Below are 16,874 nucleotides of genomic sequence, written 5' to 3'. Positions count from 1 at the left end.
CTTTGTTAACCAGAAAAAATAGTCATGTATTGAAGCTTTATCAAAAATTGATATAACAAAGCAGTGTTTATGAGGAAAATACACTACACAGAACAAAGTGATTAATCAGAAAGAACTTATAAAATATTTTGAGTCGTTTTTAATACTATTTAATATAAATAGGTTATACAACCACGTGCATACTGACTTTTCTCGCTGAATAAGCTGTGTAGCAGAGGGCGCTGAGATTTTGTAAATACGAAGCACGTGCTTTAGTGTTTTACGTAACAATAAATACCGCCCATCATATCATAAAATAACCAATCACGTTCTTCGTTGAAATATTGTGACGTTTTCCATTCTTTTTTCTTTTCCATCAAAACATTTTATTGTGTAGGCTTATTTACTTGCTTACGCTTTAAAATTTAATTTAAATCATTCTGTAAAAGCATATTAATATTTTACAATTATAACGTTTTGTTGTTCAACGCAACACATTGGGTAAGTAGTTTTTTAAATACCCAAGAAAGTCCAAACTTTTGCAGAAAGATGTTGTATACTGTATTTTTTTAAAGAAAATCACACGGCCTGATTTCAATTAAAGTTATAAATATATAAAATAACTGTTTCGAATTCATGATTTTCGATACTAAAATCCAACAGCTTGCTAATCGTATCAATAATTTTTATAAACTAATAATTTATTTTCTTTGCTGATATCGAATTCATATGTACGGAGCAGGGCCCCAAAATTCCGCGGGAAATACAATTCGCGCCAAAATTAGGCTCTTTGTGCGATTGAAAAATATTGGCGTACTAGTGGGAATCTGTAATTTTGATATTGTACGATTTTTAAATCGTTCAAAATCGGTCTGTTTACATGATACTTCCTCTATATTTATTTATATTTTTTTTCTGTAATATTCGCTTAAGCATTTTTAATATTATTTTATTGCAATTTTAAATATAAAAAACAAAATCACACAACTGCACAAATATATTAGGGTTAGAAGCTACAACATGCCAAGGACACCTCGGGCGGCTACCATTTATCAAAATAATGGTAACGGCATTACCTTGGTGTCAGAGGTCAACTGTGGACAAAGCCAGCTCTTAACACCTGTGACCAAAACAGAGGGACGGCATTTAGCTTCTACTGTATCGCCAATCATCATTGACCAATATGGACAGACACCTGACCACTATTATTTAGCAAGAAACCCACCAAAGCCTTCATTGGCGAGGAATCAGGTTATAATTTGTTAAAATATATATATTATTATTTATAAGTTTCTACCAAAACCAAAGAAATAAGATTACAGCAGATACATGAATGTGGATTTTAGTTTGTAATTATAATCATATTGATGATATGTAAATTCTAATATGATTTAGTGTTCATTATCTATTGTGTGTGTTTGAAATTTTGCATACCAACTTTTTACTTTAGCACCACTAAGTTAGCAGTGCTACTACCATTAGTGAACAGTAATTTTAGAAAAGTAGCACTAATAATAATGAGCTACACACACGTACTTGTATTACTGTTGCATACTGGATCTTATTCTCCTTTAATTCTTGCCATGCATTTAAGCAGAAAATATTTTCAGATAATTTTAATAATTTATAAATTTCCTTATCTTTTAACTATTAGTATTAGTATTTAATTTTTAAACTATTACGATTCATAATATTTAGAGTGTGATGTAAGTTGATGATACATACTATAATAATCAGTTCTATGTGAGCACAGCAAGAGTGATCAGAGAAATGAACTTTTTGTTAATTTCCAATAAAATATAGAAATTTGCTTATTTTGTTACATATAGGATACAAGAAGTTTACCTAAAACAAGTACATAATTTGTGAACATGTTTTAATTGAATGAAATTGTTCTGTTTGTGTATACATTATACAAAGTATTTTATTACTTGTAGTCGACTTATTTTGTTGTAGTGTAGTGCTATGTCAGTAATTTTACACTGGTAAATACAAAACATGTTGGACCTTGTCAGTTATCCTACATGTCATTACACTGGTAAATACAAAACATGTTGGACCTTGTCGGTTATCCTACATGTCGTTACACTGGTAAATACAAAACATGTTGGACTTTGTCAGTTATCCTACATGTCGTTACACTGGTAAATACAAAACATGTTGGACCTTGTCAGTTATCCTACATGTTGTTACACTGATAAATACAAAACAGATCAGACCTCATCAGTTATCCTACATGTCGTTACACTGGTAAATACAAAACAGATCAGATCTTGTCAGTTATCCTACATGTCTTTACACTGGTAAATACAAAACATATCGGACCTCGTCAGTTATCCTACATGTCGTTACACTGGTAAACACAAAACATATCGGACCTCGTCAGTTATCCTACATATCGTTACACTGGTAAATACAAAATGTATGGGACCTCGTCAGTTATCCTACATTTCCTTACACTGGTAAATACAAAACGTATTGGACCTTGTCGGTTATCCTACGTGTCATTACACTGGTAAATACAAAACATATCAGACCTCGTCAGTTATCCTACATGTCGTTACACTGGTAAATACAAAACATATTGGACCTTGTCAGTTATCCTACATGTCGTTACACTGGTAAATACAAAACATATCGGACCTCGTCAGTTATCCTACATGTCGTTACACTGGTAAATACAAAACTATCGGACCTCGTCAGTTATCCTACATGTCGTTACACTGGTAAATACAAAACATATCAGACCTCGTCAGTTATCCTACATGTCGTTACACTGGTAAATACAAAACATATTGGACCTTGTCAGTTATCCTACATGTCGTTACACTGGTAAATACTGTTATACAAAACATATCGGACCTCTTCAGTTTTCTATGGTTCTTCCAACCGGGAAAATAACCATTTATATCTTTCATACAGCCAGTTTTGTATGATTCTCCCAACTGAGAAAATAACCATTTATATCTTTCATACAGCCAGTTTTCTATGATTCTCCCAACCAGGGAGATAAACATGGATATCTGTCCAATAGCCAGTTTTCTATGATTCTCCCAACTGGGAAAATAACCACTTACATCTTTCAAATAGCCAATTTATTTATTAAAACATTTGTAAGTTTGATAATTTACTGAATAATATATTGTATGACACTACACAACACCAAATAAAAGTGAAAACCTTTTCATAAAAACTTCAATTTGGCAAGACAAAAACAAACAAACCTTTTTTAAATTTATGCTGAAAATTATTAATTAATTAACTGTCTTCTTTTTTAGATGGCTTCAGACAATAAATTGATAGCAACAGAAGCTATATTAATAGATTTTTATATTCTAACTGCTTTGTTTTTGAAAATGGGGATTATGTACTAATCTTTAGTCACCAGCAACTTTCTTGATGTCAAGATACATTTTCAAAGCCCTACTAACTCTTTGCTAACCTTCTTCATAATGTTATTAGGGGTGAAACTCGTGACATAGTAAGTTAGCAATTTTTTAAAGATTTTTCAAACTTTTCTGAAATATCCTTTTCATCGTTAAATAACTGAAAGAAGAATCTTCCTTGCCCAGATAGGAAACTTCATATTTGTTCGGTAACAGTTGTTCCACGTCTCCAAAAAAGAGCAAGTGGTTTATTAAAAATAACCTTATGAAAGACATTAAAACCTAAAAGAACAAGATTAACCAAGCATCAAAGCAACTTACCACATACTTCTAATAACAATATACTAAGCTTGTGCTTTTTTCAAATTTCTGATCAGTTGAATTGTTTGCTTCATTTCTTCTGAAAGCTAAGATCTTTGTAAAATAATATACACAGACTTGATGAGATTCCTGAAAACATTAATTAATTTCCTTGCTAAGAATTGCTTTATTATCTTTCAACAGCTTTTTTTTTCTTTGAGGAATGCTGTACAAATTAATTTATCTATTAGCAAATACTGCTAACAGGCCAGCTCTACTCTTAACAGTCATATGAAGGGAGTGCTGTAAAAAATTGGTGTTTTAGTTTTTAACAGCCACAGTTTTATGAGGGGAGTGCTGTAAAAAATTGGTGTTTTAGTTTTTAACAGCCACAGTTTTTATGAAGGGAGTGCTGTAAAGAATTAGTGTTTTAGTTTTTAACAGCTACAGTTATATGAAGGGATTGCTGTAAAGAATTAATGTTTTAGTTTTTAACAGCCACAGTTTTATGAAGGGAGTGCTGTAAAAAATTGGTGTTTTAGTTTTTAACAGCCACAGTTTTATGAAAGGAGTGCTGTAAAGAATTGATGTTTTAGTTTTTAACAGCCACAGTTTTATGAGGGAATGCTGTAAAGAATTAGTGTGGTAGTTTTTAACAGCCACAGTTTTATGAAAGGAGTGCTGTTAAGAACTGATATGTTAGTTTTTAATAGCCACAGTTTTATGAGGGAATGCTGTAAAGAATTAGTGTGGTAGTTTTTAACAACCACAGTTTTATGAAGAGAATGATCTTTCATAACCAAACTGAAATTTTGTAGGTTTTTTCAGATTGTAAAAAGTGGTAATAAATGAGCACTTTTTACATTTGTGAAATTGATGCTACTGAGTGCTTTTCAAACTGTAACATTGTGTTAAAGTAGGTTGTAATCGTCTTACTACAGAAACAGTTTCATCATGCAAGTTGAAGTAGGTTGTAATTGTCTTACTATAGAAACAGTTTCACCATGCTAGTTGAAGTAGGTTGTAATTGTCTTACTATAGAAACAGTTTCAACATGCTAGTTGGAGTAGGTTGTAATTGTCTTACTATAGAAACAGTTTCATCATGCTAGTTGAAGTAGGTTGTAATTTTCTTACTATAGAAACAGTTTCAACATGCTAGTTGAAGTAGGTTGTAATTGTCTTATTACAGAAACAGTTTCAACATGCTAGTTGAAATAGATTATAATTGTCTTACTATAGAAACAGTTTCAACAGCTAGTTGAAGTAGGTTGTAATTGTCTTACTATAGAAATAGTTTCAACATGCTAGTTGAAGTAGGTTGTAATTGTCTTACTATAGAAACAGTTTCAACATGCTAGTTGAAGTAGGTTGTAAGTGTCTTACTACAGAAATAGTTTCAACATGCTAGTTGAAGTAGGTTGTAATTGTCTTACTACAGAAACAGTTTCAACATGCTAGTTGAAGTAGGTTGTAATTATCTTACTACAGAAATAGTTTCAACATGCTAGTTGAAGTAGGTTGTAATTGTCTTACTATAAACAGTTTCAACATGCTAGTTGAAGTAGGTTGTAATTGTCTTACTATAAACAGTTTCAACATGCTAGTTGAAGTAGGTTGTAATTGTCTTACTACAGAAATAGTTTGAACATCCTAGTTGAAGTGCTAAGTCTTGCATTCTCTGAAGTACAGAACAACTACAGCTGACATATTTAAAATATTTAACTTGTAGCTTACATAGAGATGATCTGTTTTAGTAGTGGAATGAAAGACTTGGAAATGATAACTTGTGTTAAATCTTTGGAAACACAGTTTCAGGTGAAATATGTTTTTGATAGAATCATCAACTTGTGGAATAATTTGAGGATATGTTTTTCCAGTTTTAAGATATTTGAAGCATTTCTTATGAGGGGCTAAGTTTAGTTTTGATTCTTTGGTAGGTCGAAATGGCCTTTTGTTACATTAGCTTATTCTCACACTTGGCGAAAAGTTATTTTATAAGTATTTTAAAGTTTCTGGAGAACTGATGAACTATCTGGTATAATAAATTGAAAATTAAGAAATGAATGGCTCAAACCTGGAACTCTTGGTTTATAGTAGTGGACTGTTAATCCTCTCCATACACACACACACACACACACACATATACACACATTTAAATATGGTCTGTAACTTGGCTTAACAGATAGTGTGACATTCTTAGCCCATCACTCCACATTATGGTCAAGCTGATTATATAATCATGTAAATTATATTGGTCCAGTAGCTGAGGTAATGTTTGACTTACCATCTGTTCCATTCGCGTGTAGAGTTGGGCAGTTAGTGGAATTTGTTAATCAATTAATCTTAAGGTTCATTAATAGATTACATTTAATTAATTGATTATGCTGACATGAGACTTTCTTAAATGGAATAATAAAAACACTAGTTTTGATTAGATGGTTATTTTTCTGACAATTTATTGAGCTAATTGCCCAGACCAACTCTTGAGGGATGACAGTGTAATAACTCAGGATACTAAGAAAGTTTCCTTAAATGGGGCTTGAAGCCTAATCCCTCCAGCTACACCAGTGATTGTAAATCAGAGTTCCCTCACCAGGTCTCAAGCATACAGTTCGTATCCTGACTATTGTATGTGTTATGACTTTTGTAAATATAAGAGTTGTGAGAAACACTATATAAAAGATCAGATTTACAAGCTTGCATTTTATCTGTTTTGTAGAATTGTTTACTTAATGAGAAGATTATATATAAAAATATCATTTTTTTCTGAAAGTACTCTCACTGCATTATAAAAAAAACTAGTACATTTCAAATACATACATTTGTTGGTCAGTGTTATTAAGTTTATACACTAAAGTAATCGAGAGTAAGATTGTTAATACATTGTCCATAATATTGCAGGTGAAGCGACGTTTAGATTTAGAATGTCCAGAGGGAAGCAATACCAGTGAAGGTTTCAAAACACCAAGGGCCAAAAGGGGGCGTTCCTGGAGCTCATATGATAGTCCTAAAGGTAGAATTTTAGTATTAAGTTTGTTTTATTTCATAAGTGTATTATGTTATTATCTTTATATTTTTTGTCATAACATGCAACAACTATGCAACACAGTAAGAAATTGTGTCACCTAGGTTACAAAGAGTATTGTTAACAGTTCTCAAGTAGTTTTCTGATGTCATTGTCACGATATTTCAAGCATTGGTGTGAAGCAAAACATTGAGTTTGACTACACAGTGTTGTTTGTAGTGACATCTTCCTCGAGATCAATTATATAATGTCAACTTAAAGAGGATTTCTTAAAATTGAGGCCTTATCTATGGCGATGACCCTGACATGATCTAGGTACCTTTCAGACATCATACGATTAGACTATTAGACAAGGTGTGAGTTCATACTTTTAGAATTACAAGTCATTATGCAACAATAACCAACACATGAAGCATTTGCAAACTGAACCTGCTTATAAGCAGATATGTGAATACTTCTCACTGAGACCAAAGATCTTTTCAAGAACCTTAAGTTGTTATTTATAGTAGTATTTCAAGTAGTTTTAGAAAGTTACATGTTGAATGAATCTCTCTGAATGTAGATATCTTAAGTTTCTCACAGAGTTTTTGTTATTAGAAATTGAGAAAAAAATTACTTTAAAATTATAATTCTGTCATTGAAAGCAATTGTTGCCATTCTCTCAAACTTTCATATATTCAGGAAGGTTTGTAATGACAATAATAAATATTACATAACTGTGTTAATTTCAAACATTTATTAGGTATTTTAATATGTGAATTTTTTTAACAGCAAATAGATTATTCTCAGGTACAGCTTATAATGAAGTACATGTTTTATGTTTTAAATAACTTCAATATTAGCGTAACATTTTGATCACATTATTGCAAGAGATACCTAAAGCATTGAGTTCATTTTGTTTCAGTCATGTTACTTTTATGTTTATTTCCTTTTCTTCGATAATTGAAAAATTACTTGCAGAAACATGATAAATTACAAATGGTACTAGTGACTAAATATTGACATTGTTCAGCACTAGTAACTAAATATTGACATTGTTCAGCACTAGTAACTAAATATTGACATTGTTCAGCACTAGTAACTAAATATTGACATTATTCTGCACTAGTGACTAAATATTGACATTGTTCAGCACTAGTGACTAAATGTTGACATTGTTCAGGACTAGTGACTAAATATTGACATTGTTCAGCACTAGTAACTAAATATTGACATTGTTCAGCACTGATAACTAAATATTGACATTGTTCAGCACTAGTGAAGATCACTGGTTCCAGAACTAAACTGTCTTAATGTCATAATGTTTTATTTGAGGAAAGTTGATTTTTCTGAAATACTTCAACCAGATATCATGAACTTCGAAAGAAATTTCTAATGCACATGTAATAATACTTTTCTACACTTGTATAGTTAAGTCCCCAGCAGAGAAGACGAGACTTGATACGTCACTGGGACTTCTTACCAAACGATTTGTTGGTTTGTTAACATCTGCACATAATGGAGTAAGTAATAATCATTTCTAAAAAATTAAGAGTTAAAAAATACTTTTAAGTAGTTTGTTGAGTAGAACAAATTTTTTTTGATACACAAACTTGCAAAATGTTAACTGATAATTGTTGTATTATGTTTACAAAGCTCCCACAAATTTCTTTATTTATGTGATTTTAGTTGTGCAATTTATGGATTTGTTCTGTGAAATATACAGAGTATTATTCGCTATTGTAACACATAAGCATAAAAATACTACTTATATAGACTTACTTGATATGCAGAACATAAAGTTTTCTATGAGAACTTTAACTTCTAGTTTATCGGTTAAGTTTTCTTCTGCTTGACTCAGAGAACATAATTCTCCCATTCAAATCACTTGAGCTGTAATTAGTTAATTACTGATAAATGGAAATGAGATAATAGTGTTTGTCCACATACATGTCTAATAGTCTCTGAAGTTTATTAAAAGAATAGGTGACTTTAAATAGTTATACTTTGTTTATAGTTCCTGCAACTTTTAAAGAAATTTCAGGAACTTCTAATGTCACAGTTTAAAGTAATATAACAAACATGAGCGTGGGAAAATCATTTTGTAGTTTTTAGGCTATAAACTGTTTAATACATATAGTATTGTTTGAAATTTATTATTTCAGATATTTGAAGATATGTTTTCGATAATCTTATAGGTGGTTGATCTGAATAAAGCATCGTCACTTCTGGATGTCCAGAAACGACGTATTTATGACATAACCAATGTATTAGAAGGAATAGGACTTGTAGAAAAGAAATTAAAAAACAACATACAGTGGAGGTAAGTGCTTGTGTCGTTTCTGTGATAATACAGTATTTTTCAACACCAGGGACTGGCTTGCTGTTTTCCTAAGTTGTCACAGACTGCTAAAATACAACAAAATCCATTACAATAAATATTCTGTCAGTTTTTGTGAAATCCGACAGGCTGTTGCCTGTCCCTCTAGACTGGTGGTTCAGCTGCTGCTTCAGAGCACTACTATCCTGTAACACATAGGTGGAGCTTAAAGTGATAATTTTGTTTTTATGCATTTAAAAGTGTTTCCTGTCTCATGTCATCAGGTATTTTATTCATTTACAGATATTTCCTGTCTCGTGTCACTGAACATTGTATTCATTAACAGGTGTTTTCTGGTAATGGTACCAGAAGGTGGACAATGTCTGTTTCACAGTGGGCAGTCTAGCTGGTAATAGTGACAGAAGAGGGACCTTGTTTCATTATGAGGATTATAGTTTTTAATAGTGTGTGAATGGGGACCAAGTTTCACTGTGAGGAATCCAATTGCTTTTAATGCCAGAAATGGGACAATGTTGCATTGTGAGGAATATGATTGGTAATAGTGTTTGACTTTATTGTCTAGAACTTTCTTCAAATTTAGAAAATATTGAGCCATGTACGAAAAGAGAGTTAGGTGTAAGTTATTGAGCTAGCAAGTTTTAGTCAGTTAATAAGTGCATGATTTAGTCAAGTTTCTGCTACTGTCAGCCAGTTCATCTAATTAACTGACTAAAACTTGCTAGCTCAATAACTTACACCTAACTCTCTCTCTCCTAATACTATCATAGATTAACTGGCTGACAGTAGCAGAAAACTTGACTGAATCATGCACTCATTAACTGACTAAAACTTGCTAGCTCAATAACTTACACCTAACTCTCTCTCTCCTAATACTATCAAAGTGCATGATTTAGTCAAGTTTTCTGCTACTGTCAGCCAGTTAATCTATGATAGTATTAGGAATATTGAACTTTTCTTTAAAAAAACATATAAAGAATTAGCAAGTAAACTTCAGTGAAACTTCTGTTCAATATAGTTTATTTGTGAAGTTAGGCCTATCAGTGAATGTTGGTTATGCAGAACTTTAAGCTTTAAGTTGAAGAAATGAAATGTTTTAGTTTTCATTATTTTCACTAGGCTTTCCATTATTATTCCTGCTAAATAAACTAAAGAACCTTGTCCAAGTGCAGAAACTATTACATTGTTACACTTGTAAGTTGCTGTGGCAGAAGTAGTATTAAATCCTTAACGAGACTGTGAGCCACTTCATTATTAACTGTGTTTTTTTTAAGTCTGGCATAAAAACAATATCACAGCAATAAACTCTGATGTTAGAACTTTGCTAGTTGAAAATTGTATTTTGTAGCAAGTAGTTTTGAACTACACAACAATAAATAAATAATCAAGGTCTCGGAGAAACCTAGAAAGATTTCTTTCAAGCAAGTTTACTGTAGATGGTTAGAAAATATGCCAAAACATAACCATTACTAGGCATATAATTTACAGGTGTTTCTTTGTCATTTCTCCTGGTGTTGGTTTTATTTATATCTGTTTTTGTCACATTTCATCAGTTTATTACTAAGTTGATTTTTGTAATGGAAATAAAGTAATAAATGTGACAAATCTACATGAAAATAAAAAAAAAGACTTATTTTTTGATCTGGTTTTCTATGTTAAATAATTGTTGCATTAAAGGTGGTTAAAATTTTTGACTATAATACCATGCATACTTTAAAACATACTAGTATGCTCATGATAGTGAACAGGATTCTTGTCAATAAGTATTTTTTACAAAATAATTTTTAATAAAATAAGACTTAGATATAAATCTTTTATTTTGATATCTAGAGGTGATCATCATGCTGTGTCTGCTGCTCAAGAGAAATTGGAAAAAGATCTTGACTTGTTAGATGCCAGAGAAAATCAGTTGGATGAGCTTATTCAGTGTGCAAAGCTAGAACTGAAAATGGTGACAGAAGCTGAAGAAAATAAGAGATATCCTTTGTTGTACTCGTACTTCAATTTAAATCATGTTGTTGTCGGTTAGGTTGGTAATGTTCCATGTAATAGTCAATACAACAACTGACTGATTTAGTTGAAAGTTGACTATGTTGTTGTTGGTTAGGTTGTACCATATAGGCTGGTAATGTTCCATGTAATGGTCAATAGAACAACTGATGATTTAGTTGAAAGTTGACCATGTTATTGTTGGTTAGGTTGTACCATATAGGCTGGTAATGTTCCATGTAATGGTCAATACAACAACTGACTGATTTAGTTGGTTACAGTTGATCATGTTGTTGTTGGTTAGGTTATACCATATAGGTTGGTAAGTGTTCCATGTAATGGTCAATAGAACAACTGACTGATTTAGTTGGTTACAGTTGATCATGTTGTTGTTGGTTAGGTTATACCATATAGGTTGGTAAGTGTTCCTAGTACTGGTCAATACAACAACTGATGATTTAGTTGAAAGTTGACCATGTTATTGTTGGTTAGGTTGTACCATATAGGTTGGTAAGTGTTCCATGTAATGGTCAGTACAACAACTGACTGATTTAGTTGGTTACAGTTGATCATGTTGTTGTTGGATAGGTTATACCATATAGGTTGGTAAGTGTTCCATGTAATGGTCAATACAACAACTGACTGATTTAGTTGGTTACAGTTGATCATGTTGTTGTTGGTTAGGTTATACCATATAAGTCGGTAAGTGTTCCATGTAATGGTCAATACAACAACTGACTGATTTAGTTGGTTACAGTTGATCATGTTGTTGTTGGTTAGGTTATACCATATAGGTTGGTAAGTGTTCCATGTAATGGTCAATACAACAACTGATTTGGTTGATAACGATTGATCACATTGTTGGTTAAGATATACCATCTAGATTAGTGAATGTTCCAAGGCTATTAAAATTGTAAAAAGGTAAAGTGTTATGGATTTGGTGAGTCTTTCATAAAAAAGCTCATGTTACAGTTAGGAAAATAGTAATATAATTACAACAAATTGTCACATGTATAGGAATTAATGGCTGTTGTTAAAATAAATTTTATTTAAACGTGTATTTCAACGTTCTATATTTGTGTTGTCTTTGATGTTGAATTACATATTGTCACATGTATAGGAATTAATGGCTGTAATGGCTGTTGTTAAAATAAGTTTTATTTAAACGTGTATTTCAACGTTCTATATTTGTGTTGTCTTTGATGTTGAATTACATATTGTCACATATATAGGAATTAACTATAATGGCTGTTGTTAAAATAACTTTTATTTAAACGTGTATTTCAACGTTCTATATTTGTGTTGTCTTTGATGTTGAATTACATATTGTCACATATATAGGAATTAACTATAATGGCTGTTGTTAAAATAAGTTTCTTTTAAACGTGTATTTCAACGTTCTATATTTGTGTTGTCTTTGATGTTGAATTACATATTGTCACATATAGGAATTAACTATAATGGCTGTTGTTAAAATAAGTTTCTTTTAAACGTGTATTTCAACGTTCTATATTTGTGTTGTCTTTGATGTTGAATTACATACTGTCACATATATAGGAATTAATGGCTGTTGTTAAAATAAGTTTTATTTAAACGTGTATTTCAACATTCTATATTTGTGTTGTCTTTGATGTTGAATTACATATGCATATGTAACATACCGTGATCTTCGTTGTACATCATCGCTGGCCGATCAGACAGTGGTAGCAATCAAAGCCCCGCCAGAGACTAGACTCGAGGTTCCTGATCCCAGTGAAGTATGTATCTTACTTTGGCAACACCGAATATTCATAAAAAAATAAAATAAGTTAGTAACGTCTTCACTACACCATCCTGTACTTATATTTGTAAGATAACGTCTTCACTACACCATCCTGTACTTACGTTTGTAAGGTAATGTCTTCACTACACCATCTTGTACTTATGTTTGTAAGATAACATCTTCACTACACCATCCTGTACTTATGTTTGTAAGATAACGTCTTCACTACACCATCCTGTACTTATGTTTGTAAGATAACATCTTCACTACACCATCCTGTACTTATATTTGTAAGATAACGTCTTCACTACACCATCCTGTACTTATATTTGTAAGATAACGTCTTCACTACACCATCCTGTACTTACCTTTGTAAGATAACATTAAGCTAGTTCCATCATTTGCTGCTAGTGATAAAGCTGAGCTTAAATGTTACAATATGAACTGTTATAGAATGGGTCTACTGTAATCCCCGTGTTTCATGCATGACATGCAGTCTTTACTAGAAGCTGAAAAGATTTATCATTTCACATTTTATTTTTTATATTTGGTTTCTTATAAGGTAAATTCAACCAGTTAATATCAAGAACTTATTTATATCAGTTTGTTTAAGTGCACATCTAAAATCTTAACAATCTCAATGTTTCTAGAATTAATGTTTGATAATTTGGTTTCTGTTTGATTCTGCCTCAGATGGTGGATTTCTGAAATCATTCTGTATGCAGCCTTTTATTTTATGGGAATTAACCTGAGGAAACATTTTTATTTAAAAAAATTTCTAAGAAAAAGCTTTAAGATCACTAACTTGGTAGACCTTGATAAATTATGTCATGTATTCTTGGATTGTAGTGGTATGTTTATCTTGATCGAGTGAATATTTACCTGAAATAAATTTTCTGTGTTCAGTAAAAACAACAAAAAATACACATCTATCATATGAGAAAAGTTCATTATTCAAATAAATGTATATATATATATTTTTTTTTCTTTTATCCAGAAACTACAAATATGGTTAAAAAGTGATAATGGAGAAATTGAAGTTTACTTATGTCCAGAGGATGAAGAAAAGCGAGATGAAGGGACGTCATCAGGGGTTGAAGATACTAATTCAAGGGATAGCTTAAAAGGTACATTTGTGACTCATTCAAGAGATGTTGGTAGGGTTCTTTCTTAATGAAATGTTATAACATTGTTTAATAATTAACACTGCTATACTGACTTACCCAATACTGACCATGAAATGATAAAAATAAGAGGTCACAAAGAACAGTTATTACTAGTGCTGTATACTAACTTAACTTCAACATGGTTTTATTATCTTATCATGGAGAATCTTTCTTTCTACAGGAGATCCTACCTTGAAATTTGCTTTGATTACAGAAGATGACGACTTAGCTCCTATGGGAAAAAACTTCTTGTTACAAACGGAAGATCAGAATGATGAACCCTTACCGTTTCTTCACTTTGAACTGCCTCTATCAGAAGATGACTACAGTTTTACCCTTGATGATGCAGAAGGATTATCTGATCTTTTTGATGCATACAACCTTGCTGTTTGATTGATGAAACTAACTTAAAGAAATGGATGATGGAGTCTAGCCAAATAAGCCACTGCTGGTCCCGTGGCTTGAGCCATAAGTTTCAAAATGGCACATTGTGGTGTTAGTTATTTTGATGCATTATTTTAACTCATGCTGGAAGTCTGAAAAGATTAATTTTTAATGAGAGCTGTTTCAGATAGACAGATAGATTAACCTCTTTCATTTCCTGACGTTTGAGAAGCAAGTGTACCATACAAAGCTGATAGATGTTTTGTAAATTAGTCTCTGGAAATGGCTGTGTATACACTTTTTACAAACAACGAAATTGCATGTAGAGATCATATGCTCTTATTGAATTATTTTGCATATTTGAAATAGTTTTAGTAATTCTTCTATAGGACCCGGTTTTCTATAAATAAATAATCATTTTATAACTTTAATCTTATTGACAACTTTTCCCCTTATTCAACATAAACTTATTGTAGTAGTGATTTTTAATCGGAAAGGTTTTATTTTGAGTAATTCTTTCGATGTGTTACTTTTTTCATAGATTTGTGGCTAATATTTATCAACTTAAATTTTAACTTTGTGTTATTAACTGTTCACAGAAGTTGTACTAAAATGAGAGGGGATTTAGGAAAGAGGATTAAAGAATATTTTAATGTAATATAATTTTTTTTTCAGATATTGAATTAATCCTGTTTCATTGTAGTTTTGTGTTCAAGAAAGAGAATATAAATTCTGTTGTACATGGTTAATTTACAGAGTATAAGCTTGATAGTCTTCTCAGCAATGAAATGTTTAGTCTGTTTCCAATTAAAAAAATTTCTGTCTTCGTTATTTTTAAACTTCTTTTGTGTCAACTTTTCTCCATTTCGGTACGTTTGAAATTCTGAACTCTTCTATGTGATTGTTGAAATAGTTTGTAAAGCTTTCTTGTTTTCCAAAATGGTAGATTTTTAAACATTTTCAACAGTAAAAGTTACAAATAAAACGACCTGTATTCTCCAGATAATAACACTTTTATTACAACCTATGTTTTGCCATTGAGGATTCGTTAGAGATTGTACAAAAAAAGATACTTAAACTTGTGAAATATTTTTTGGTGTTCTATTTCCCCAGAATGTTTTAATATACTTTTAACAATGTTCAGTTTATTATTTTTAGTTGCTCTAAGATTAGATTATAATATAGTTTGATATTTTTTACTTTTGAAGAAGAGTAGTCAAATGTTCTAAAAGCCCTTGAGTTTCTGGGTCCTTTGAAATTTCCTTTTTTTTTTTGTATGTGTGATTATCGGTTATAATCAAACACAATTATATACTCTCTAATGGCACAGTGGTCTGTCTGAAGTCTTATAATGCTAAAAACTGGGTTTTGATACTTGTGGTGGGCATAGTACAGATAGCCCATTCTGTAGCTTTGGGCTTAGCAACAAACAAAACAAACGTAAATTTCTTTTTTTTATTTTTCATGCAATTTTCAAAAAAAAATTGAGGTGGTTAATAAAACTTTTAAGTTTAAGCAAATTTCACTAGCTGTTAAAATAATGAAACTGGAATTATTTACTTTATTACTGAGACTACAGATGTTTTTAGTCAGTGTTTGTTAAACCCCTGAAGTGTTGTGAAACAATATGTACTTGTATTTTTACTTTTGTATAACTATAATTATTGGACTGGTTGTAGAAACGTAACTGAAATTCGGTTGTAAAATATGCATGTTTATGTGGATTAGACATACAGGCTAAGATATTAAGGGTGTTTGATACGATGTTGGTGTGTTGAATGGGAGTATGGTGTATGAGGAGTGAACTAACAGTTCTTTCAGTGTTACCATGTTTTTGTGTTGTGTATGAGGAGTGAACTAGTGATTCTTTCAGGGTTTAACCAGGTTTTTGTGTTGTGTATGAGGAGTGAAGTAATGATTCTTTCAGGGTTTTACCTGTTATTACTGTTTTATATTTTTACTACTATTTATCTGTTATTGAATTGGTCATAGTGGTGTGAGATAAACGTTTTTACATTCTTTATTATATATAGAACTTTTGTATTTGTCTGTCATCAATTTTTAGGGTTAAGTCTGTCTTGAGTAGTTGTAGAATGAACATGTTGATTGTTCAGAAACAACAGTAATATTGTGAACATTGTTGAAGCATGTTACAATAGTCTCAGGAAGTGGAACACCGAAAGTAGTTTAATGAATTAATGTATTTCATATTTATCAGTTTTGGTAAAAGCCCTGATGAAGTCACAGTGGCAAAATATAGGTAACAGTAAAAAAAAAATTGTTTCCAATTTTCTGAAGAGTATGGGTCTGTTTTGTTTCGTACAGAAAGTTGTTAATTCAGTCAAAGGTAAAAAATTTTTGTGTATTTAAATATTTTCTGTGTTTAAATATATTTTCTTCCATAACTCTTGACTAAACTGGTGGAACTGTTTGTATAAAAATGCTTAGAAGCACATTTTTTGGTACACTATGTGTACAGCTATCAGGCTAAAATGTCCATGTAACTGCTGGATTACTTTGGTAATTAAATATCAAAATTCATTGATTTTCTTTTGTCCTACAAT

General features: G+C 31.3%; 1 protein-coding gene across 1 annotated transcript; it reads left to right on the top strand.

Moving 5' to 3' along the window:
• Positions 1-931: 931 nt before the first annotated feature.
• LOC106474766 (transcription factor E2F3-like) lies at positions 932-15,723 on the top strand. The gene is made up of 8 exons (XM_022403069.1): positions 932-1,230; positions 6,569-6,680; positions 8,103-8,194; positions 8,870-8,994; positions 10,840-10,986; positions 12,641-12,755; positions 13,758-13,887; positions 14,108-15,723. The coding sequence occupies exons 1-8, from the start codon at positions 1,000-1,002 to the stop codon at positions 14,317-14,319; spliced, it is 1,164 nt and encodes a 387-aa protein (XP_022258777.1). The 5' UTR covers positions 932-999; the 3' UTR covers positions 14,320-15,723.
• Positions 15,724-16,874: the final 1,151 nt, after the last annotated feature.

This window comes from Limulus polyphemus, unplaced genomic scaffold (assembly GCF_000517525.1).
Source record: "Limulus polyphemus unplaced genomic scaffold, Limulus_polyphemus-2.1.2 Scaffold7661, whole genome shotgun sequence".
NCBI classification, from domain to species: Eukaryota; Metazoa; Arthropoda; class Merostomata; order Xiphosura; family Limulidae; genus Limulus; species Limulus polyphemus.
Note: the sequence above shows the minus strand (reverse complement) of the source record. Positions and strands in the feature narration are given on the sequence as shown.

Excerpts from the sequence above, each read along its gene's own strand:
- LOC106474766 (XM_022403069.1), top strand. The coding sequence starts at position 1,000 with ATGCCAAGGACACCTCGGGCGGCTACCATTTATCAAAATAATGGTAAC. Across the intron at positions 6,681-8,102 it reads CTCATATGATAGTCCTAAAG|TTAAGTCCCCAGCAGAGAAG; the intron begins GTAGAATTTTAG and ends ACACTTGTATAG. Across the intron at positions 13,888-14,107 it reads TTCAAGGGATAGCTTAAAAG|GAGATCCTACCTTGAAATTT; the intron begins GTACATTTGTGA and ends TTCTTTCTACAG.